General features: G+C 43.6%; 1 protein-coding gene across 1 annotated transcript in view; it reads right to left on the bottom strand.

Moving 5' to 3' along the window:
* Npas3 (neuronal PAS domain protein 3) overlaps nucleotides 1–24,473 on the bottom strand; it is an 838,670-nt gene that overhangs the window by 432,560 nt on the left and 381,637 nt on the right. Inside the window, 1 exon segment of the mRNA XM_052738517.1 lies at nucleotides 2,101–2,183. Coding sequence (XP_052594477.1) covers nucleotides 2,101–2,183 — 83 coding nt within the window.

The raw sequence follows: 24,473 nt of genomic DNA, 5'->3' as shown, positions 1-24,473 counted from the left end.
TCAAGATCCGATAATTCACCTGTGCTTGAGTATCTTGCCTTGATGGTATTTATCAAGCCACCCATCTATCCCCTTAAAGCCAATATCTCCAAAGAGTTCACATGTGGTCAGGTGTATCTGGGACCTTTATGATAAGAGAGTGTGTTTTTTTTTTAACTTTAATCCACATTCATTCCCTTTTCCCCACTATGCTCTGAGGACACTGTCAGTATAGTATTGCTTTATTGAGTTCTTCCAATACACAGACAGGGTAGTACTGTCCTCTTTAAGTTATGTGTTCTCCAGTTTCTCTGGGTTCTTCACTGCTCTTCATGTAACATGATTTCTAGGTCATGCTCATGACTGTGCTCAGTCTCCCCCAAGTAATACCCAGCTATAAAGGCTTCTCTTATAGTCTGGTGTCTAAGGACAATATAAACCAACCAAAAGTAATGAGAAACCAACAGTCTCCTCTTCAAGCCCCTGTTCTCTAAGTAAAGCATGGTGTTGAGCAGATATTTGGGATATTCTCCCTATATGAGGTGTTTACACCAAATTGCAATCAGTCCAAACTCTTACATGTTCCATTAGTTTTAAAATATTGCAACTTCTAAATTACACCCCTGTAATGGACTTTGAACTCAGAAAACAATAATCTAGAGCTACTGTCTGAACTACTCTTTTACTGACTAAGTATAAGACTGAATGTATCAGAATCTAAGTAGCAACAGCCCTGTATCACAAAAGAATCCAGTAATATATTTGTTCCAGTCTATATAGAACATGTAATAGAGATCCCAATCCTGAACGAATCATGTACAGGAAAGAAAAAGATAAAAACAGAAGGCCTAAAGAGAAATGTGATCCTTTCTGTATCCTTAAAATGAACATGGAGTTATTGTGAAGGTAACTCTAAATATGTATGCAGCTTCCATTATAGCGGCTCCAGAAACACCCCTTCTGAGATAATAATAGATTTTAATGAGAATCAGAAACAGAATATTCTGGCAAAATTAAGGCAAGACACTGCAGTGTCTTAAATTTTCAATTGTAGGCTATGATTTTTCACACAACAAAATTCTTGCAGGAGGCCTGTGAGAGAACACATTTCTTTCCTTGACCCAGTAGACTTGGTAAATCTAGGTGGAGATGGAGAATATTTCCTTTGAACACACATGGCGGGGGGGGGGGGGGGGGGGGGGGGGGGATTCCCAAGCTATCAGTCAAGGGGCTAGAGAACTAACAGCTGTGACTACACCTGACTTTTCTCAAGAAAAAATCTGGAATGTATTCCTAGTGTACAAAATTTAGGGGGATAACCTTCTAGATCCAATGCTACTTAGGGCCATCTTCTGGCTATTCCTTTGCTTAGCTCTGAATGGATAAGAATCTAGAAAGCATCACAACATCTTCTAAACGTTATTCTGGACAACGTGGAACAGTGATCCAAGGGTAAAGGTGGACGCAATAAACAGATGGTATAATCTTAAGATGACAGTAAGATAGTTAAGTAAAATGCTGAGCCAGGGATGGATTTTTTTCTGCACTAGAGAACTACAGCCTCACCCTAGTACCTTTCCCATTTATTTATCATGAAATGTGCCAGCAAAACCAATTATTATTAGAGCCCCTTACTTAAATAGAGGCTTGAAAATTCACACTAAGCAATTTTCTAATTTGAGGAGGCAAACATTGGGACTGGAAGCATTTAACAAATACAAACTCAAGCAAAGAACTGAAGGTTGACGACACACACACACACACACACAAATGTCACAGCACTTTCACAACAAAACTTTGCTCTTTGGAAAGCAATATGTAGCTCAGAGGACACACACATGATCACTCTGGGAACAGCCCGTCACTACACACTGTGCATCAGCTGAGTACAATTCATCTAAATTATTACAGCACAGATAATACTTGCCCTCCCTTTCTCATTAATTTTCTCTCAAGGAATGGCTTTCTAAAAAGGAAAAAAAAAACAAATTCATAAGAATTTGTGAATTCCAAGATAAAGTAACAGTAATCAAATATGCATCAAAAAATAAAAACATGGACAAGAAGATCACAAATATGAGATTTTCTTGATAAGATGGAAGGAAGATGTTTTAGGGGTACCTGCAAAATGTGGCTTCCCAGATGTGCTTCAAATACTTCAATGGCTAGTGCGCTGGGGCTTCGCCTTCGCTGCGCACCTATAACTTGAAAGAAAAGAAAGAGAGAGAGAAGAAGAAGAAAAACAATTGAGTTGGAGTTCTGATGTCAGATTTTCAGCTTAATCTCTCTCCATTTGCATTACCACTCTCTTACAGCACCAGTGAGTTCTGGAAGAAACACTACCCACTGTCCCTTTGGGTTCTGAGCTGTTGGAACCTAAGTATAAGTTTCGTCTGAATATCAGTATCTACAAACTTCAAACAAACAACCAAAACCTCAAAACACTCCAGACTTAAAATTTTACCCTTTAGACAGTTTTTCCTATACTGAGGTAAAAACACACAAATGTTCATATTTCTTTAGAACAAATTAATATAGTTTTTCTATAAACTATGACATTGCTCTTTTTCAGTATAAGTAGCAATAGTCCCAACCCCCACTCCATGCTAGAGAAAGATAAACTCCAAAATCCCAAACAGGACATATCTAGTATTTTTTAATATGTAAGTTCATCACAACTTACAAAGAGTCATGTGTCAGAGGACAGAGTTTCTTTAAGGGGCATTTACACTGGTGTGATGTGTCAAGAAGAGTGGCTTCCATAGCTCTGAGTGCTCATGTGACTGACTATTCTACAAAGCCAGCAAGCAGTTCAGATGGACCCTGGTCAGCACACACTTTCATCAGTGGCTGTCTCTGGTCTGGAGATGCCAATCATCACTGTACTCCTTCCCAAGGGGCAGCCTGCTGGGTGGCACCTGCCACTCCAAGAGACCTCATAACAAACATGCACTTCCGGACACAGCATGGATGGAACCCAGAACTGAGGGTCCTTTCTTACCAGTATTTTAAATGTACAGTGCCAGTTTGCTGTTCTATGGGGTGTTTATTCTTTCTTCTAGAATCTCAAGTATTGTAAACACCTGTTTGCTCTACAGAGTTTTAAGAAAGGACATGTTTAGAGCTTTTCTACGTTTCTGACAAGAAAGATTCTCCAAGATCGTCCTGCTTCTTCACACCCAGGTACTAAGAGGAAACAAAGTCGAAAGCCCTTGCTTCCTCACAGCTAAAGCCTCTTTCAGCTGATGGACAAGACAGTTCTGTCAATCGGTACTAGAGAAATGCCACTTCCTTTTGGTTGCCACACCAATCGCTCCTAACGAGAGCTGAGTAGGGTTGCAACACAAATGCACACAATTATTGTGCCGTGTAGACACAGGAAGCCTATTCTAATTACTAAGAGGACACATCTGAAAGGCACTTTGAAAATAGCATGAGCGCCAAGTGCCATTATTGCTACAAGAGAAAAGGGAGACATTTTCTCAATGGAAAAAATATATAAAATATAATTGAAGAGTGATGATTATTAAAGAATATTCCAGCTGGAAACTCGAGTCCCATATCCCTGTTTCCTTCAGAAGTAAAACATACAACTAATAATTTTCAAATGGGGAGAAACCTCATTTCTTTGCTGAGATTAATCTTTATCATAGGTGCAGACATAGGATTTTACTTTTTCATATTTAAATACATTTAAGTAGCACTGCTGTGTATGTGTGTGCATGTGCTTCTGATTAATTTTCTATTCTAACATGCACATTACTCCCTTCAAAACTCCTTTGGCATTTTTGATAATGCAGCTGTCTTGCTGAATACTGTTTTCAGTCTCTAGAGTGCTAATTGCACATTATGGTAGCTTGGTGTGAATGATCCCACATGAATAAAATCTGCAGCTTTTTTTTTTTAAGATTATGGGGATGGGTGGTTTTTAGGAGGGAGAAGGGGAGAGCAGAAAAACTTCTAAAATGTCCACTCCCTTTTAGAGGCAGTAATTATGATTCAGAGTTTATTAATAGTTTAGAATTTGGGGAGATTTTCGATCACAAGCCGTGAAATAAATAACTGCATGCCATTTAAAGTAGGATTAATGTTGGACTTCAGATAACAGAAAGTATTCTATGAATAACTCAATAAGGTGGGACTGAAAGTGCCAGAGCCAGTGACTTTAGAGAGCCCTCCAGCTTCCCAGGGAATGTAAGGAAGCCTTTATTGACTAGAAGGCCCACAAGGCAAGCTCTAGCAACAGCAGATGGCAGCTCAAATGCTTCTAGAAGCCCCAGAAACAGTTGTCTTGAATAACGCTCAGGGATTATGCAAGCCTGGCTTCCGCTGGCCTTTTTCTTCCTGCCTTTCCTTCACCAGTGCTCAGGTTGTTCTACAAAAGGATGTCTTCATCAGGTCTCGCATCCTTGACTCTGACCCAAGCAATTATTCTTTGTTCTCCAAATCCTCCGGAAGCCTCCGCGTGCATCCCAGCACACGCTAGCACAATATCCCAGTATTCTGGAAGTGGTTTCATGCTATTCTACTCAATGGCGTTTTTATGACGCTGGAACTCCTCTTGATTTATCTGTTTTGCACTTATGCAGGTGATGTGGGGCTGTAATGACAGCTCCTAATTTTACAGCCAACATAAATATGTTAAACAGGAGCCCATTATGCCCCTGGTAGGAGCCCTGCTTTAACTCTGGCATTATTGGTAACTGAATAGATGTTAAATATGGACTTCTGCACATCTCTTTTGGTACTCTCCATTTTGAGAATTGGTAGACTTATAACGCTGGGACAATGGAAACAGTTAATCTGTTTTTTCCTGCATTAATATTACTGTGTTTGCAGAGTATCATGAATGCCAAGAGGACTAAAGGGCATGACCTCAGTGAGGTCTACTGTCTTTAGCATGGTCACCTGCTTTGTGAATATGTCCCTGTCTCTTTGCTTCTAAAAGGTTATACTTTCCAAGTTCCTTTGGTAGCTCCCACACAACAGTGCCAAGGTACTAGACTTGTTTTTCATTCCACCTGCTGATAAACTTCATTTATCAGTTTATTTAGTTAAGTGACTACTTTTTGAAATTGAAAGAACACTAAATTAATAAAAACACTCATAAGCAGAACATTACTAAATAAAGGGAGACTACTTTCCATTGTCTCTGAAGACTGCCACTAACTCACAGAAAGGAGAGATGAATAGTCTGAACAGCATATACAAACGGTTCAAAGAAAGCAAGCACACCATATACTTCAACTTAAAACTCTACTCAACATCTGCTTAAGTGCCCACTGGATGCTGAAAATCTCTAACTAGGAAGTGGGGACTAGTGTTGGGACTCAGTTAACAAATACAAGAAAATCTGTTGCTTAAGACTGGGCCCAGCATAAAATTATCCTTAAAAAGCACCATTATCTCATATTTTATAAAGGTTGAAAAGGAAGCACCCAGAGTTTTAGAGCTTTTAAAAGGAAGAAATATACAGGGGGAAGCATTTATTTTTTCAAAGAAATTAGCTTAGGAAATCCTGGTCTTATGTTTCAGAAATCCCTAGTGATGTGAGAAGCTGTGAGGACGAGGCACTTGGCCTAGCTCTCATCAGAAGGTAGAAGGCATCCAGGGAAACCAGTTTAAAACACAGACTTAAAAAATTAGTTTTGCCCCTCAAGAATGTCAGCCAAAATATTCTACTCTGGACCCTGCTATAACCACACATGGCGGTCCCCAAGAATTAATTCTGTGCAATAAAAAACAACCCTCTGTCAAAATTATACCCCACCAGCCCAGTTACGTTCTGAACTGGTGCTCCATGCCTCCAGGGATAAAGTGAGGAAGGCTGGGGATTAGCACTCAGTGGGAGTTTGACCTATTCAGCCAAAAGGTCAACTTGCCATGGAAGAATCCATTAGAAGCAGAAACAGGACAGCTCAGTAGATACACATAATGAAAGGAGAGAAGTCCTGGGCTCTGGCTGCCTCGAGGCCTGCTTTGCCCTTTTCCTTCCCAGCCCTCTGCATGCAGGGCCCTCACCAGCATAGTTCATAATGCAAGGGGCAACCACAGGCAGAGAACTGCAGAGAGCCTGCTGCCAAAGTAGGGTTCACTCAAGAAAGGAGAAAGGTCTTCCACCGTGAAGAGTGTCTGTCGCACAGAGAAAAGTAGGCTTTGGTTGACAAGAAGTTCAGTTGAAGTCAATCTCACTCCACTTCCTAATTCAGCGACCCAGCTCCCAAGCCAATGCTGCCCTTAAGTTCTCCTGGCAACCTCATAAGAATGGATCCCCCCACCTGGAGAAAAGGCCAGCTCTTTGCCTGGCCACCTCCCAAGGCTGCCCTCTGAATCCTTCATGCATGGAGCAATCTCTGTTCCCACACTGAGTTTGGGGGAAGGGAGGCCCAAAGGACAAGCTTAAAGGCATCTGCAGACCTCACTCCCTGAGCTGTAGCACTTGGGCTCAGCAAAGCCAGGGTCTGGGAGAGAATGAAGGACAGAATGCTTAATGAGTCTTTCTATGGCTACCAGGAACAGAAAAGGGGTTTCCCTTGAAGAATCTCAATTAGCGGCCCACACTGGAGGGTCAGGGGAGCCAGAAAAACTTTTCTCAGGGTCTATAATAGTTTATAAGGTACAGATGTGTGTGTGTGGGAGGTGGGGTCCTGTCTTAACTTTGTGACTACTGAGAAATTCCACATCTTCCTGTAATATTAGACCAAATTCTAAGTCTGAATGTAGCCCACACAGTTCTACCCAGGGTCTACAACCTCCTCCATTTCACTAACCTCTTTGGTGTTTTGAGTATGCCTTACACACAGGGAATTACCAGTTTGGAGAAAAGGCATGGGAACAGGGCTCAGTACCAGATTAACTCACAGCAGGGCTATAACTAAAGCTGCAACTGAAAGGCCGGGTGCACTGTGGAAAACACGTGGTGTTCTCAGGCTACACATCTGGCAAATATTGAAAACTAATACTCAGAAGGTTCTACCAAAGTGTTCTCACCAAGATTAGTTGCTACCATTTAAAGTTTAGGTCAGAGAAGAAAAATAGTTACTGCACTGTTAATCAGGTATTTGAAGGTCCAACTGAAAATAATTACAAGAGTTGGGCATGGTGGTACAAACCTTTAATCCTAGACTCTGGAGGCAGAAGCAGAACTCTCTGAGTTTGAGGCCAACCTGATCTATATAGTGAGTGTCAGGATAGCCAGGGCTACATAGAGAGACTCTGTCTCAATAATAATAATAATAATAATAATAATAATAATAATAATAATAAAATAAAAATAAGGGGCTAGAAACATAGCTCTGTGGTTTAGAACACTTGCTGTTCTTGCAGAGGACCCAGGTTTGGTTCTCAACACCCACATGGTGGGTCAAAACCATCTATAACTCCAGTTCCAGAGGATCTGATGCTCTCTTCTGGCCTTTACTGGCACCAGGCATGCTTGGGATGAACATATGTACATATAGAACAAATACTCATGCATATGAAATGAAATAAAATAAATAAACCTTAAAAAAATTAAAAATAATTACAAGAAAACTCTCCCTATATGCTGGAACTTATTTTTAAATTCACATTTCAATTTTTTTTTTAAAGTTCATAATCTGAATCCCAGAACCTATCACACATTATAGAGTACTATCAATCCAGGAAAAAGAGATATTTAATCATAAGGAAATAATTGAAACTTTAAGCAGTCTTATGCTAATTGGAAAGCTCTCTGATGCAACACATTTAAATTTCTTCCACATTTTAAGTATGGATTGAATGCATTGGGGAAATTTAAGTATGGGTTGAGTGCATTGAGAGAATGAGGGACAGTATGACTGGAGGTTTTAGTGCTTACCAATAGGTGGCTGAACTGGGAGGAAAGAAACCATGCATGGTTTGCTTCCAACCACCACAGCATCAGGAAAATGCCCGTGTTCAACAGGCCTGGCTAGTGAGGAGAATGGTTCTACTTCTCACTTTAAGAACTGACTCTCTTCCTTTGATGCTTGCAAAACTGCTTGCGATTTTCCGTTTCAAAATGGCATAGTATGAAGTGTGAAATGGCATCCAAATTCCCTGTCTCTCTTCACCAGGTTTTCCTATACTTGATCATCAACAAATTACAGCTTCATTGTGGTGGAAAGGCTCCCGTTAAAATATTCACTTCCCGCACCTCACTTCTCATTTCCAATGGAGGAAATAAGAGTTTCCTTGGTAGGCATCGCAACACCTCTAGTTAACAAGATGATAAAATGGCCTTTGCCTAACAATGTGGGGGTTCCTACATGGACCGCTCATTGTAAGGTCCTCATAAGGTCACTTATAGGGTGGTCGGCATTTGATGGCAGAACCTATATTTTCCCTTGACAATGGAATTCTTAGGGCAGTAGCTGAAGCAGTGTTTGGAGTGATAGCACCTCAGGGCGCCCTTCACCATCAAAGTCTCTGAGGACGTATCCTCGGGGAAACACAGGCATGGTCCACAGCTGGGCTGAGCCCCAGGGTGTGAGGTACATGACAGGTTCCTTTAGAGATACCAGGGGATACGAGAGAGAAGCAACCCTTCAAGATCATGGGTTTTGTTTGTTTGTTTGTGTTTGTTTTATTTTGAAACAGAGTTTCTCTGTGTAGCCCTGGCTATTCTGGCACTCTCTTTGTAGACCAGGCTGGCCTCAAACTGAGAGATCTGCCCTGCCTCTGCCTCCCAAGTGCTGGGATCAACGGTGTATGCAACCATAGCCTGGCTCAAGATCATGCTTTATCTTTCTAAGACTCCCAAAATAATTGCTATAAATTCTAAGAGAACTTTTTTTGATAAACTGTACTCATCACTCACTCACTACAATTTCACTTTCTTAATTATTTTAAAACAACTGCATGTGTAACTAAAATCAGCATACACACACAATGTACACATGGTACTGTTTATCAAGGACTTTAGTCCAGAACTACTTAAAAGAAATCACAATGTTTCTGGGTATATTTACTGGCTTCATAAACTTGCTTTCGGATGTATCAGAGTTAACAATTCGATTCCTTCATACAATGGAGGAAATTAGAGTTTCTAAATTTTCATTACAAAATAAATACAAGGTTAAAAAAAATCAGTCAAACCAACAACCAATTCCTCCCTGTAGATTCCCAGAGATACAGCAAGTGTTGGATTGCTCTCAACTTGGAGGAAGTTATAAAGGGGCAACAGGATGAAGAAACAGGAGACAGGCTCTTGAGTTTGATTGCATATGAACTCAGCAGGATAATATGAACTCATTTATTCTAGCTCAGGGATACTGTAGCAAATACACCTTGAGCTTCTCTGGGAGACAGGCATTCTTCCTGACTCAGGACCTGACAGTGACCCAGACAGAGTTCCCTGAGGGATGCAGACACATGTGTTGGGAGAGCATATGGGTCATGTAGACAGCTAGAGGCCTACACGCCATCCTGACAGACTGTTCCTCAGTTTCCTGTACAAACATCAGGCTGTAGTTGAGACAGGTCTCTCATCTTGTGTAAACTCATCTTCTCAGGAGCACACCATGCTACAGACCACCTGCTCCAGGTATTTGGGACAGGGCTATCGAACAACTCTCACAGGAAGGTATCACATCTTCCTTGACCCATAGCTCTCCAAAGGAAAACAAAGAAGATGCCCACTTCGGGAATTTGAACACAGCATGAGCTTGTCCTTTGGTTGGAGGGAAGCACCTTCCGTGAACACACTGAAATTATTTTTCAGACTGTAAACTTTTTACGGGAGTCAGGTTTGGTGCTCTCCCTTGGGGGGGGGGGTTGGGGTCGGGCGGTGAGATTCTTGTCCTCTCGTTTTGCAAACTGTCTTTCTAAGAGTGCTGCTTCCCAGCTGCAGCTCCTCCTAACTTCCTGGGCACCAGACGGATGCAGGCTCCGCCTCCCAGTCAGAGGGGTGGCCATTACCAGTCAGTCAGCCTGTGCTAGCTGCATGGCTGGTAAACAAAGAGGCCCCAACAGTTGCCTTCTTTCTCTCAATCTGATCCCAAAGCTTTATGTTATGACTTTTACGCCATCTGCTCCAAAGACTGAGGTAAGCCAGGCACACCCTCACGACTCTTATCTAATAGTCATGGGCCTCTGGGTTTCCCAGGCCACAGATACAAAGGGGGATAAAGACACCTCAGATCTGTAGGAAGCAGCTTGTTTTCTTCTGTGGGAAAAAGAAGGCAATGTCTCCTGCCCTCTCTGCTTTCTCTCTTCATTCATGTATTCCTCCATCCTTTCCTTCTCCTCTCTCTCCCTTCCAGTCTCTTGCTCCTTTTCTCTCTGGCTATTGGGCCACATCAATGCCTGGCAGTATGCTGAGTAACTTCTTTTCTCTGCCAAAGGAACCATCAGTTCACAAAGCAGTGGCCAGGGGAGGCTGGGCCAAAGAACACCTGCACTTGCTCTTAAGGTCACTCTGATCCATTTCCAAAGCTCAACCATTCTCATATGATAGCTCAATAGAGGCAAGCGGTATGAAAGACACTAGCCTGGCTGACCTAATTGCAAGCCTCTATTCCCATTTCTAAAAGAAGGTAAAAGCATCTATGCAAAGTTGAGTCTCTCTGCTGTGCCCAGGCATTGTGTTAAAATGCATACTAATGAGAAGGTACCATGCCGACTCTCCAGAGAAACAGAATACTGCGTGGAGACAGACGGGGGCAAAGGAATACAATGCAGCAAATGGGTAAATGAAGCCAGGATGGGGGAGTGGGAGAAAGGGAAGTCTGCAGTGAGGTCGCATGACAGATGGACTACAGTGGTCAGGCCTCTGGGGTCCACTGTCAGACACAAAGGCAACAGCAGTACATGGCAGGTTAGGGCCTTGTCACCTTGTCTGCTCCCTGTTCTTTTCTTTAAGCTACATCACCCATGGACTGCCACCCCATCAGACACTGGCAGGGTTGGACCTCCACTACACTCCAGCCTTCCTGAGACTCTTCACTGCAGCTCAACAGTCACAACGCCTCACCCAGAAGCACCAATGAACACTCAGTGCTGGGAGACAACCCTACAACCCCAACAATTTTACTTTCTACGTCAGTGCCACACCACCGCTTCCACTGTAGTCTCCAGAGCACACAATCCCATTGTGGCATTCAGCTCAGTACTGTGTGAGGCAACTGAATCACTTACCAGACTACCATACCAGTGTTGTACAGTGTTGACTCAGGTACCTTATAAGGGATGTCTGACTCATTTCCAGAGGCTGCCTATCCCCTCTGCCGGGGGAGGGGGTTCGCTGGGAGGGTTCATATTACTGGGAGGCAGCTTTGCAAAGAAGAAAAGATTTGGGCTCTGGAGTCAATCAAATTCAGTGTTAAATTCTGTTTATCCCAAACTAGCTGGGTCTTACTGAGAAATTAGGCTCCAGGGACCTCAATCTCTTCGGTCAAAACAGTCAATGCCTCTTCGAGCAATCGTGAGGACTCACAATGTGCCCCACCCAACTTGAATCTCCCCTCACTAGCTCTTACCTTCACAAGCCAGAGGGTTTCTGTTATTAAAAGTCTAGTGGTCAGAATGGGGCCCAGAGCACAGAAGGAACAAAATAAATAGTGAATGAATGAAGAGTCCCCAGCAGGATAGCCACCCCATGGGATAGCTCAGCACACAGCATTCACTTCTGAGTGAATGAAAGCTGAGGCCAGAGCTGAGGACGATCTCCTGCAGACTATCTTTATCCAGAATGTAATGGGAAGAGTAGGAATTTTTCCGTGTATGTTGTCACCAGCTCCCGCCTTTCCTAAAGGATGATGTCATAGCTACCGCGTCACCACCCACCCTGTGGCGCTAACTGCAATCAGGGTCTCAAACCAGCACAAACATTTCCCACACACTCGGGCAAAGAGCCAGCAGCCATTCTCCAAGTATCAGCAACCGCCCACTGCGTTTTCCCTTGAAGGAGTCACTCATGTCCTGTTCCAGCCCTAACTGGCATTCACTTTATGATGCTGAACGCCTCCGACATAATTTGATTAGGTAAACACATACCGCCACCACTGCTAGAAACCAAAAACAGTTCTTCTGTCCCACCACCTTCCCTTGGATTTCACCTAAACAAAGACTACAGGGTCCTCAGTGGTAACTGGGTGTGAGTCTGATTAACAGAAGATCGCCAGATTTCCAGAAGCCCCAAAGTTGGGTGAAGTTGAAAAGGAAACTGGAGAGATGAACACCATTTGGAGTATGCAGACTGGCTAACAGGTTCATAATACAGCCAGGCTTGGCACCAGGGCAGCATAGGCAGATATATTTGGATAGTCATCACTCCCGTGAAACATTAAGAAAACTTGACCTGTTGCTTAGATTCAAGGCTGACCTCAAGCCTTTAGAGAAAGGTTCTGGAGGTTTCTATCATTTCTTTCTCTGAATAACAAAGTTGTTTAACAAACCCTCTTCCAAACACAAAATTAAAACACAAAGCTTTGTCCAGGCAATGATGGAAACTTCCAGAGAAAGCCAGCCCTGGGTCTCATGTCAAGAACTCTTGCTTCAGACAAGAACTAAATATTCACATAGACCCTGCACCATCAGCAGGGTGGAATAACTGATTCTCTGGATGAATGAGTAAGTAACCAAATGAATGAATGCAAGGAGGCTCAGAGACAGCATCTCCAGCGAGAGCAGACACTTGTATTCTGCTCGGAGACTGGGAGACTGAAAGAAGCAGCCAGTTAGTGAGTTTATTCACAAAAATTGCCTTGTGGAATTATCCGCAGCTCCGCCCCTTCTAAATGCAGACAGAAGGAGGAAAGGAAAAAGAGATAATGAAGGTTTGCAAATGAAGTGGGGACAACTGTGCAATCAATCAGCATTTTCTGAAAAGGAATCTGCATCACTTGCCAAAAATCCGCACTGAGCAACAGAACTAGAATTCTGATGAGGATGGACTTTGCCACTAGCCAGTCATTTTAATCCATCCCTCAGCTGCCTTGCTTCCCTTTCCAGAAGTCAGGGGTCTCCTCAGTGTGGTAGGTTCAAACATGGGAATTCAGGCCACCGTGTGGATTCTTTTCACACACCTTCATTAAGGATTTGCTCTGGGCCAGGCATTATGTCAGCTGGAAAGAACGTAAGGCAATCATTCATGTGAGTGCATACTGAAGGCCTACTAAGTGCCAGGGAATGATGGGCCATCAAAGACTGATTAAGTGGGACAAACGGCTCTGCATTCTTGTGGGGAGGCCAGACCACAGTGGCAGTCTTAATACGTGAACACCTGTATAAGAGACAGAGGCTAAAGAAGAGTGGGGAGGTAGGAAAGGAAAATGCTTACAGGAGCCTATGAACGGGTAGGGGGGCCAGAGAAGGCCCCTGCAAGAATATAATAGTCAAGTAGTGACATGGTACTAGTATCCAGCTAAAGGGAAAGCAGATCTTAAAGGTCCCAACATTCGAGAAGCTTGCCAGGTTCCAAAATATGACAAGGAAGTAGCCCTCTCAAGGAATATAAAGCCTAGGAGAGAAGGGGAGAGGAGAGGGTGACTTGGTGGAGTTCAGAAGGAACACCCACCTCCAGTGAAGTGAAAGATGTGAACAGATAAGAAATAGTTGGGTTGCAAATGATCACAAATATTTCTAGGCAAACAAAGCCATGTTTTTATTGGTGGCAATGGGGTGGGCGAGGTAGAGAGAAGATTGTATACAAAGAAAGGAATAAAATGACTAAGATATGGGAGATTCATGTACAGAGGAAGACATGGCAGAGGGCATCACCTGTCTGCCACCCCAGTCACAGATTGCCTTACAAATATTGCAAAGGGCATCCCAGCCTTCACAAAGATTTGGAGATTCCCTCAGAAAGTCTGAGCAGGGCTGGATGGTGGGGGAAGACCTGGACTGTATTATATTAGCAGGGGAGGGAGGGGACGGGAAGGGAGGGGTGGGGAGGGGAGGAGTGTGTTTGGAAGCAGGCTAAAAATGTTGCCATTGCAAAGTCTAGGCAGGACATGGGGAGGTACGGCCCCCATAAGTGAGCAAGACTGTAGAAGAGGGGTTAAGTTCTGTGATATTTAACAGGCGGGGCTAAGATGGCTTTGGGACCAATAAGGTTAAAGCATTAGTATGAGTTCTAGGGGTCTGGGGTAGCAACCACCACCAACCTCCACCACCCGCCCCCCCCGACAGGTAATTTCAGAAGGGAAGAGGTGCTAGGGAGAACATGGGTTGCTGAATGGGAGACGTCTTCAAGATTTGCTCATCATGATGTTCAATGGGCCTGAGGTTCAAGATTGAGTTTTTACTGAGAGATGATTACTTGACTGCAAGTCATTAGCATCTCCAGGGGAGGAAAAACCATGATAGAGCACACATGCATCCACACACACCACCCACCACCATAAAAACACAAGTGACTGGACAGGGTCTTGGTAGATGACGTAGTCAGTAAAGTACCTGCTGCATATGCATGTGGACAGGGTAGAGCTCATGCCCCTAATACCCACATAAAAAGCCAGGCAGAGTGGCACACACCTGTAGTCTTAGCACTGAGGAGATGGAGGGAGGTCCTTGGAAGTCATTAGGAGCCTGTCTGTCCCAATCAGCAAGCTTCAGGTTCAGTGAGTGACCATTTCTCAAAAAGTAAGGTAGGGAGTAGCAGAAGGAGATACCCAATGCCATCTCTGGTCTCCCCACACACAAGCATGTGCACACATGTACCCTCCCCCCAACCAAACCCATACATACACCAAATAAACAAACAAACATAAATAAATAATAAAGTGACTAGATTGTTTACATCTTCAAAGAGAGAGAAAAAAAATAGCCAAAGCCATGAGAGAGAGAAGCAAAACCATCTACAGAAATGGCAACATTCCTTGGGGTTTATGGGAACTTGACAAACAGGCAACACACTATTAGCTTTTAATTCCAAATACATATTGTGACTTTGTAAGCGGAATGTACAAAAGCAGTGTTCCACAGTGCAGTGGCCCAGCCATCCTGGAAGAGAGTTCAACCTCAGAAGTTCTTCTAGTTGAAAGTCAAATAACACAACAATCTAGTATCTGGGCTCATGAGTAGGCTAGGCCATAGGAAGCTTCCTGGCTACATCTAAACTCAAGGTAGTATGATTCCCCAGGAATGCCTGTACTCCCCCCCCCACCCCCCCCCACCCCCCCGCCCCATGACTCTGTGATGGTTTGAATGACAATGTCCCCTACAGGCTCAAATGTTTGAACACCTGATCCCCAGTTGGTGACCCTATCTGGTATGTTTAGGAGGTGTGGCCTCACTGAAGGAAGTATGTCACTTGGGGATGGGCTTGGAGAGCTCAAAGACTCATGACAGCCCCAGTTTACTCTCTCTGCTTCATGCTTGCCATTGGCCATGTGAGCCCGCAGCTTGCTGTGTCTGCTCCCAAGCCTGCCTCCTGCTGCAGGATGCAGAGTTCCCTCTGGAACTCTAAGCCCAAATCACCTTTCTTCTGTAAGTTGTCTTGGTTATGGTGTTTTCACAGGGCGATAGAAAAGTAACTAACGTAGACTCCATTTTGATCATGGCTATAGTGTAAGCTTACTATTCCTGATCTGCCTCATGGTTTCTTCTCCACTGTGTGTACAAGAAACTCAGCCAACGACCCTGGTCTCCGTTCATGAAGTGTATTTCCTGCCAGTTTCACAAAGGCATGAAACCCCTTTCATGTGAATTTATAATGATGCCCAAAATGCCACAAAAATGCAAGACCCCAGTTTGCTATAATGCTGTTTTGAGGTTTCCCCTTACTTCATATGCTCCCAATACAGCTGAGCACTTCACTCATTCACAGATGTTCTCTCCTGGTTCAGTAGGCCCCAAGTTTCTCTGTCATTGTATCTTCTGCCATGGCAAAAGCTTTACATGCCATCAATAGAGGCGTGACCTACAATTGCTTTTGGAGTCCCTACAAATCCTGAATCACAAAAGCAATAAGTATGATTTCCTTCCAGCCAAGAGCTGTCAGACACCCACAGCCAAATGTTGGAAGGGATTATTAAAACACCCAGGTGTGAACTAAAAGAATACTAAGTAATCAAGGAAACAGCACTTCATCTGTTGGGAAGGGCAACTCAAAGGGTAAAGCATTAGCTCACACTCTTCTTGCGTTATTTAATGACTTTAGATTAGGCCAGTGAAGGGACAAATCTGGGACTGTCCTGTGTGGGACAGAAGGCACCATCTCCTGAGAATCCATTCTTGGACACAAGTGCCTCACCTCTGCTGAAGTCGAGAAAGAGTTTTTCTCTAATTTCCAAAACCATTGTGTCTAGAACCCTCATCATCGGGATTCAGGAAGCAACACTGGCTTCCCCCTTCATGCACTCTCCTCCAATTCTCTCCACACAGCCTGCTCTGAGGCCATTTGAACTCAGTCACCATCCTTCTCGGACCAACTTTGTTTTCTTCGTTTGTGGCATCCTCGCTCTTTCGCCTGTGTCTCCAGACTTCCGCCCACAGCTGGGAAGAAATTAGCTCACCGTATGCCTTAGGTTTGTTCAACTCGTGTGCTGATTTCATTTTCCACAGGGCAGAGCTCCGACAGTGCCAACTCAGTTTCAGCTTCAACCTCTGCAATATCCTTCCTAGGCCCTTGAAATTCTCACTAATCCATACTTACAATTTTTGGGGAGTACTGAAAAAGTTGAGGAGGTAGTTGTAATTTATAAAAAGCCCAACTCTTCAAGGCATGAACCTTACCTTTATTTCTCCTAACAGCTCTACTGTTTACGAGTTAGTGAGCCCAGATAAGACACGTCTGATACCCCAGTATTAGCTTCTCCGCTCTGTATACTGAGACACTAATACCCTGTCAAAAACAGTCATTGCAAGGTCAAATGCCAGGGTTTGTGACAGCTTTCAAGCACATACCCAACAAAGCAATGCCAGTTCTATCTGACGTTTTAATCTCCCTAGAGCAAATAATATTGGGTGCTGATAAAGGCTTCTGATATAAAGAATTAAAGGAAGCTACCAGTGTGCTTATACATAAACAGCACTTTCCTGTGACTTACTATGTTGTGTGTGATATTGGGCCAATTAGAAAAAAAAAATCTCAGAGAAATAATGGTAACCAGAAAGATAAACTTATGAATTTCCATTTTAGCACTTTGTTAAATAATTAAATGAGCTATGATGTGCCAAATACCCACTATACCTGACTGAGTGCTCAAGAGGCATTCACTAATTGAATTCCCTTCCCCTGCAAAGATATGTGTCCATTTGTCACTTAAAAAATAACCCTGTGGATTTTGCAGCATCAATCACAGGTCATATCCTCTGTCACAAATAGGAACCATGAAATGGTTATTAGAGATAGAGTATCTGATATTCTACTACAGATCTTTAGCAAAATAATCTTTCTTGAAAGTAAAGGTGAAGCTGGTGTCTGTGGCTGTCTGGGGGTGTACACACATTTATGTGTACATATGTCCATGCACTGTACTTACACACATACTTAAAATTTTCCACTTACAGTGTCCCATTTCTAAAAATTAAAGATGGTGGGTACTGGGTGGTTTGACTAAATCACCTAAACTTGGGTGTGTGGGGGTGAGTGGGGGTGTGTGGGTGTGTGTGTGAACACTCCTACTGCACAAATATGGTCATGGCCCAGAGGCTGGCTTCTACTTTCTGTCCAGAGAAATACACAGTAGTATAAAGCAAGCAGACCAAACATCCGGTCCCCCGTCGGTGGGCCGGGATTGGTCATCTCTGGTCAGCTGCCAGGTCCATCTGTGTGTGTGGCACTGTTTAGCTGTGGCTATTTGACCATTGACTAGCAAATATTTCTAAAGGGATGACTGGGCTAGGGCAAAAGCAGGTAGAAAACTCCATTTACACATGTAAGAGCTAAAAATTAAAAAAAAATAAAGTGATTGTGAATTAAATTTTTATTATTATATTTTATGTGAAAGGGTGATTTTTTTTTTTTTTTTTAAAAGCTACATTTTGACCAGAGGCTTTTTAACCAAGTCTCCATATATGTCAGTCAAACAGAGCTTGGTAAGCTCGCATGGAGTCTATTAAAGAGGGAATAAGGTTCATGAATTTCAAGCGTGGAGGGCTCTAATTACCTCATGCTCAAACTTTAACTACAAAACTCAGATAAATTGCTGCACTAAACCCATCGAGGATCCTCTACCTGATTGGTGCCGGGGCTTCAGAAACCCATCTGAAGCTCAGCGAAGCTGATCCCAGCGAGCGTTTGCAAATCAGTCCCAAGGGACCGCGTTCTGGACCTGTCCCTAATGAGTATGTAGGCATTACTTGGATGTTTTGGTAAAGCTACCCGGTAAATTAGGCCATCTGAAATTTTATTAGCCACAAAGCATTACAGCAGTCAGTCACCTAGGCCAGGAACGCTGGGGGGAAGCACTGCTGTTTAAAGGGGCTTCTAACCAGGTACCGAGAATCTGTTTCCGGCCCTGGCCAGCAGTGGAAACATGAAACTAATTGGCTAATAGTTACAGCTGTCTCGGCAGGGCTTTTGTGCTTAGAGGTGTGACCCTGTCTCGAACCAATTTATGTACACCCAGAGGGTGGTCCTATATTTATTCTCCTTCTATGTATGAATTAAATTCAAAAGGAAGGGAAACAGCTGCATCTCTGTCATAGAGCGAGGGTGTGAAACGCTGAACCTGAGTCCGTGGACTGGCAGCCTAAAAGTTGGGAGGCAGCAAATACTCGAGGCAGAGAAGGCTGGAGAAAACAAACACTATTCTCAAATATTCAAGACATCCATATTTTATCCAAAGGGGCACAGAGGAGGAACGAGGCTTCCTTTCTGATGGCTCTAACCCCCCACCATGGCTATTTATCTAGTAACAAACTTTTATAGATGTGAAATATTTGAAGAAGTCCTTTAGAAATGGCCTGAGGTGATTTCGAACTTAACAGACCCTGTCCCACCAGAGCTCATTACAGTGAATTTTATAACAAAGTACCTTCTACTTAATTTTCAGAGCCTAGCCAAGCGTATGAGAAACGCAGCTGCATTAAGCGCAATTAATGGCACAATAAAAAGCAGGAGAGGGCTGTTTAACACGCAAGAACCAGCAGTAAACACTGGCTTCATGCTCTCCTACAGGCAGTCATGTGTCAAAGGACCTGGGCTGAGAGATTTGCCTACCGGAAGGGTAAATGCCTCTCTCTCTTGCTGCAGCAAAGCCTGCCCTTCAACCACTCCGCTCAGATGCTGTACAAAAGGCTAGAAAGTTCTCCCCTCCAGTTACGCCACCAGCGGCCTCCCTCCCTTTGTGCGGGCGCCCAACACAGCAAGCTCATATTCCCACCAGTGAGGGGGAAGGACAAATTCAATCCCACTCAAAAGGCGTCTAATAACAAGTGACTCACACCATAGAAAATGATTTGGCTTCATAACTAACAAAGTTGACTGGCCAATGACAGAAAAAAAGGAAACATCTTCAATCAGAACAGTTTTCAAACAAACCAAAAAAAAAAAATTTAGTTTATGGGCAAAAATAATTATAATGATGTTTGCAAACCTCTTTAATGATGAAAAATCACCACTTAGAATTTGAATATGAGAGACATCCAAAAATAAACAGAAGCCCCAGTGGTTGGTATGGCTCTGACTGCTGGAGGATTTGTCAGTCAGTAAGCTTGTCAATGACAGTATACAGTAATGGGTTCGGCTGCATATACAGGTGGACCTGGGCATCCAGGGAGGACCCTCAGATTCAGGGACCTCTTAGGTGTAAACACTTGGCAACGTGCCCTGTGTAATACGGGCAGTACTGACAGCCAATTTTCACACGTGCTCCTGGATGCTTTACGCCCTAAGTTACCTACAAGAGCTAAAATGTAAATACCGTGTAAACAACTGCTACACTGTATCATTTAAGGGGATGACAAGAAGTGAGCTCACATGTTTATGACTGACATAAATGGTTTTACAAATATTTTGTCCTGTGTTTGGGTGAATTCATGGACAAAGAGCCTGAGGATATGGAGAGCCACGTGTATTTACGTTACTTCACTTACACAACTGAACAAAATCATTTTGCCATGGGAAGGAGCTGATGATACCTGTGGCCTTGGTAACCCCGTCTGAATTTAGGACCCCATCTTCCTAGTTCCGTGTCTGAATAAATCTGTTGTTTGAGCAATGTGAATAAGACAGGAAGTAAGGTTATATTTTTGACTAAAATCTTTACCAGTGGTCTGGAGACATGGTTAGGTGCCTGAGCACGTGACAAGTGTTCATGAGGCCCTGGATTTGAGACAGAGACAGAGACAGAGAGAGACAGAGAACTACGCGCGTGCGCGCGTGCACGCGCACACACACGCACACGGGAGCGAGCACATGGGGGTCACTGGTGACAAAGGGGAGGAAGAAAGAGGTGGAGGGACATGCTAGGGACAAAAGAGGGAGCCCTAGGGCCCAGGAATGCAGATTCTTTCTCATCAGCATCATGGACATGGCTTAACTAATAAGAAAGGTGACAGATAATTCCCCAAATGCATTTTACTGAAAACATGCTCCCCAATGTGCTGGAGCAAAAATCTGCCAAGAACATTTACACAAATTTTGGTTTCTTCATTTGCCAGTAGTCACTCTTGGTTAAAAGTGATCACAGGCCCCTGGTCGTGGTGGCGCACGTCTTTAATCCCAGCACTCTGGAAGGCAGAGGCCGCTCTCTGTGAGTTCGAGGCCAGCCTGGTCTACAAAGCGAGTTCCAAAAAAAGCCAGAGCTGCTACACAGAAAAACTCTGTCCCAAAAGACTCAAATAAATAAATAAATAAATAAATAAAGTGCTCATGGGCAATGAGAGGAGACAAAAAGCATCATCAGCGGCAGAGTGCACGGTTGGCAGGCAGCAGGGCCTGAATCTACACTGTGTCCCTTTAGACACACCCAACTATATCTCTCCCCCAAGACAAAACCAGAATTCTGGGGCCCATGAAACCGCCCAGCTGGTAAAGGTGCCCACGGTATACCAAGCCTGAAGACCTGAGCCTTATCTTCAGAACCCATATGGTAGGAAGGCAGCACCTGCCCCTGCTTTCCCCTGACCTCGGCATGCAAGCTGTTGCATGCACAACACAGACACACATCCATGGAACACCTAATATGTGAAATAATAATCTTAAAAAATTTAAAGTGTAATTCTGAATACCTCCTGTGTGACCAAAAAGCATGTACCTCAAGACAGACAAAGCATTGCAAAATGATATGAGGAAGAACACTCTGTATGCAACTGCAGAGACCCAAAGGGGCATTGCAGCCTGGGCGTGGCTGCCAGGCCCAGGAATGAGTGGAAATAGTGAGCTACCATCTGAACACAGGGGTCTTTACAAAAGAATTCAGCCACATTTTACTCTTCAGAAAACAAGATCCATTTTTCAAAAACATAACTCACTCTGTTTCTAAATGACCTAAATTTGGCTAAAAATAAGTCATTTGTACTAATAGTTTCCAAATGAGGTATTCCATTACTAGCCCTCTCTCCTCAGAAGGTCTGCTAAATCACGCTGTTATTTTCATGAAAACTGGCGTCAAGAGCTTCTCGATCAATGTAGGGTGTAAGGAACTGTATCTGTCTGCGCATGAGGCCCAACTTAGAACTGACCCCGGCCTATGTTGTTCACTGATCTCTTCATCTTCACCCCCAATTCTGCCCACACTGAAGGGCCCCACACTGCAGGGGAGAGTCCAGGTTCTAGAAGAAGCAGGCAGATTGAAATTGCAGCCACGGATCTGCTATTTACTGACAGGGGCTCTAGGCAACTTGCTTTGTCCTGCCAAGCCTTGCTTTTCTCCTCTCCAAAGTGTTTACGTAGAGAGCTGTTATGGGAATTCAAGGATGCAGAGTGTGGTCATGCTACACTCAGGCGCTGATTTCCATCCATTCCTCTCCTACTGTAGAAGAACTCTTGAGAATCAGGGATCTCTCAGGAGGACCGGCTGTTCCTCACTAGCCTTCCAGGGTCTTTGTTACGCTACTCTCTTGGCTCAGACTACCTGTCAATCTGAATTTAGTTCATGCAAACCCTGTCATTCCAGTATCATCCGGTGACCCCCCACTCCCACTCCTCACCCAGGCATCATGGGTATTTGGAAGACATCTTGCCCTGCTCTGAGCTCTTCAGATATATTCCAGACTGTCCTTCTAGCCTACGCTTTAGACCTTGCTTGAAATTTCCTTTATTGTGACTGTTCATACTTACAACCCAAAATGCCAATAGGTATCTTTAACTAATCTTCTCAAATACACATGTTTTTTTTCCCCCTTTGCTTTTTTGCTAGACTATCTGAAAAGAAAAAATCTGAATAACCCATTCAAAATGTGTCTGATTTAGCAAACATACTTGTTAGAAAGTAAATTTTCTGTGTAGGGGGGAAAAAAGACTTCATAGCTCATGAAGCAGCATGAATTGATGTCACCAGTTTGCATTCCTTTTAATCCCCAAGGGAACGGAGCTATGCCAACAGGATTGGAATTCTGATAATGCAGAGGCAAAGATCACTTTTGAACATGGAATTCTTTCAGGGTAATGAGGGTATCTTCTCTCCCTTATCCTCCACAGTAGAATTAGGATGGGGATACAGAATAACCTTAGGACCACTACGGTCCTGTGAGCCCCAGGGAGCATCCCTGGCAGGTGAAGGAGGCACACCAATGAGAAAATATTCTAATAATTTCAGCCTATTTCAGAAAGTCTCCCAGCACCACACTCGTACTAAGGAAAGGTGAAGATATTCCTTCCCCTGCCTGGGGACCATCAGGCACTTAGCTCCCAGGAAATATGACGCATGAAATCATGATCCATTCTATCACTGGTTCCACGATGAGGACACAGGGTTTATGAAAATCCCAAGAACCAGAGTTTCATTTACATGCCCCCCAAGAAAGAATGCACTGGCTTTCCACACAGCAAACTATATACCATTGTTTTTAATGCTTTCCAGTAGATTCCAATTGTTTGAGGGCAGTGATCACAGCTGAAATTATACCAACTCTGATTCAACATTTCTATATATCTCAGAGTCTTTCCATAAGTAAATCCATGATGATGATAATGATTAATTTCAAGCAACTAAGAGTGGCTAGGGAAGAATGAAATGAGATTCCACAAGCAAGCATCCTACAAGATTCTGCTGTTTAAGTGTTCAATGGAGATGTAAGCACCAGGGGGAAACTCATGGCCCCAGCAGAGGGCAGGTTGTGTCTTAACCTGTGTATTCATCCTTACGCTAATTCCAGGGGCTCATATATTTTTAGGAGGAGTAAAAAAAAAAAAAAAAAAAAAAAAGCTTTCTTAATTCCCCATTCTTCCATTGGCTAACCCGGGTTCTGTGAATACAAGAGAAGGAAGCTAACTTCAAGGATGTCAATTTCTTCTCATTCATGAGCTAAATATAGCACACTCTGAAGGGAGAGACACATAGAAGGGGCTCTTGACCTCATATCTTTAGCTTTAAGTGTAAACTGCCTTTATTTTCCTGTCGGCTACAATTTTTACTAAATACTCCTGGCTCCTTTCTGGCATAATAAAGTTTTGCCTAGGATCACAATAAAAAGCTTTCCTAACATCCATGACTGGACTCTTCCGGATTCTTTTTTTGAATTGCATCTGCAAATGAGGACCAACAGCAATCTGATGTTTCTGTTCTGGAAGCCAGGTCCTCCCATGCCCGAGCTGCTCTCACTTGGCTCACATCTTTTGGGAAAGCTCCATCTTGTAATGGCTAAGTTGAGAAGAGAGTGTATGCCTGTGCTAAGTTTATGTTTATTTTAGTTTGCTGTGTTGTACTGTCGAAAAAAAAATTAGTCATCCCTGATGTTCCTTTTGGAGAAATATGGGTATCCTGGACATGCTCCATTGCCACACGCCTCCCCCACGTCCCCAGAACATTTTCCTTAACTACTTGGACAAATAAGAGCGGGAGGAAAGAAGGAATTGCACCAGAATTTGTGCATGATTTCTTCTGGTCATTTCTCTGCTTACCTTTGCCCTTCACTGTTCTGGGTACTCTCCCGTTCCACATGCGCGTCTGGGAGGAGGGGGAAGCAGGTGATACCTGACTTCACAGAGTCACGCAGGAATAACACTAAACTATGACTGACTCTTCCTTCGGGGGACTTCATAGTGGCATAAAGTGAAGGAGACTGGGATCAGAGCCTGCCCAGGGAGGTGAGAGTAAACTGGTCACTGACTTATGGAAAGTGCCATAAAAACAAACTTTTCAGTTATGAAAGGAGCTACTGGATGGAAAATGTGTTTGATTATTTCAATGAACTATATAGGTGAGCTAAAAACTAGGGTGTAGGGTATCATCCCACATTCCTAAGGCCATTTATGTATGGTGAAAATGTCCTAGTCATCCACTATATGCTAGAGACTCAGTGGGCGTGGGCACTGAGGACGTGCTTAGCAACAAGGAGAGACTTGCTGCCCCTGTTTGTCTGGAAAGCAAAGGCTTCTGGACTAAGGCAGCTGCAATGGAACTTGGAGAAAGCTACAGAACTAGCTACACCATGGCTCT

This window comes from Peromyscus californicus, unplaced genomic scaffold, assembly GCF_007827085.1.
Source record: "Peromyscus californicus insignis strain IS unplaced genomic scaffold, ASM782708v3 Scaffold_15__1_contigs__length_86483966, whole genome shotgun sequence".
Lineage (NCBI taxonomy): Eukaryota > Metazoa > Chordata > Mammalia > Rodentia > Cricetidae > Peromyscus > Peromyscus californicus.
Note: the sequence above shows the minus strand (reverse complement) of the source record. Positions and strands in the feature narration are given on the sequence as shown.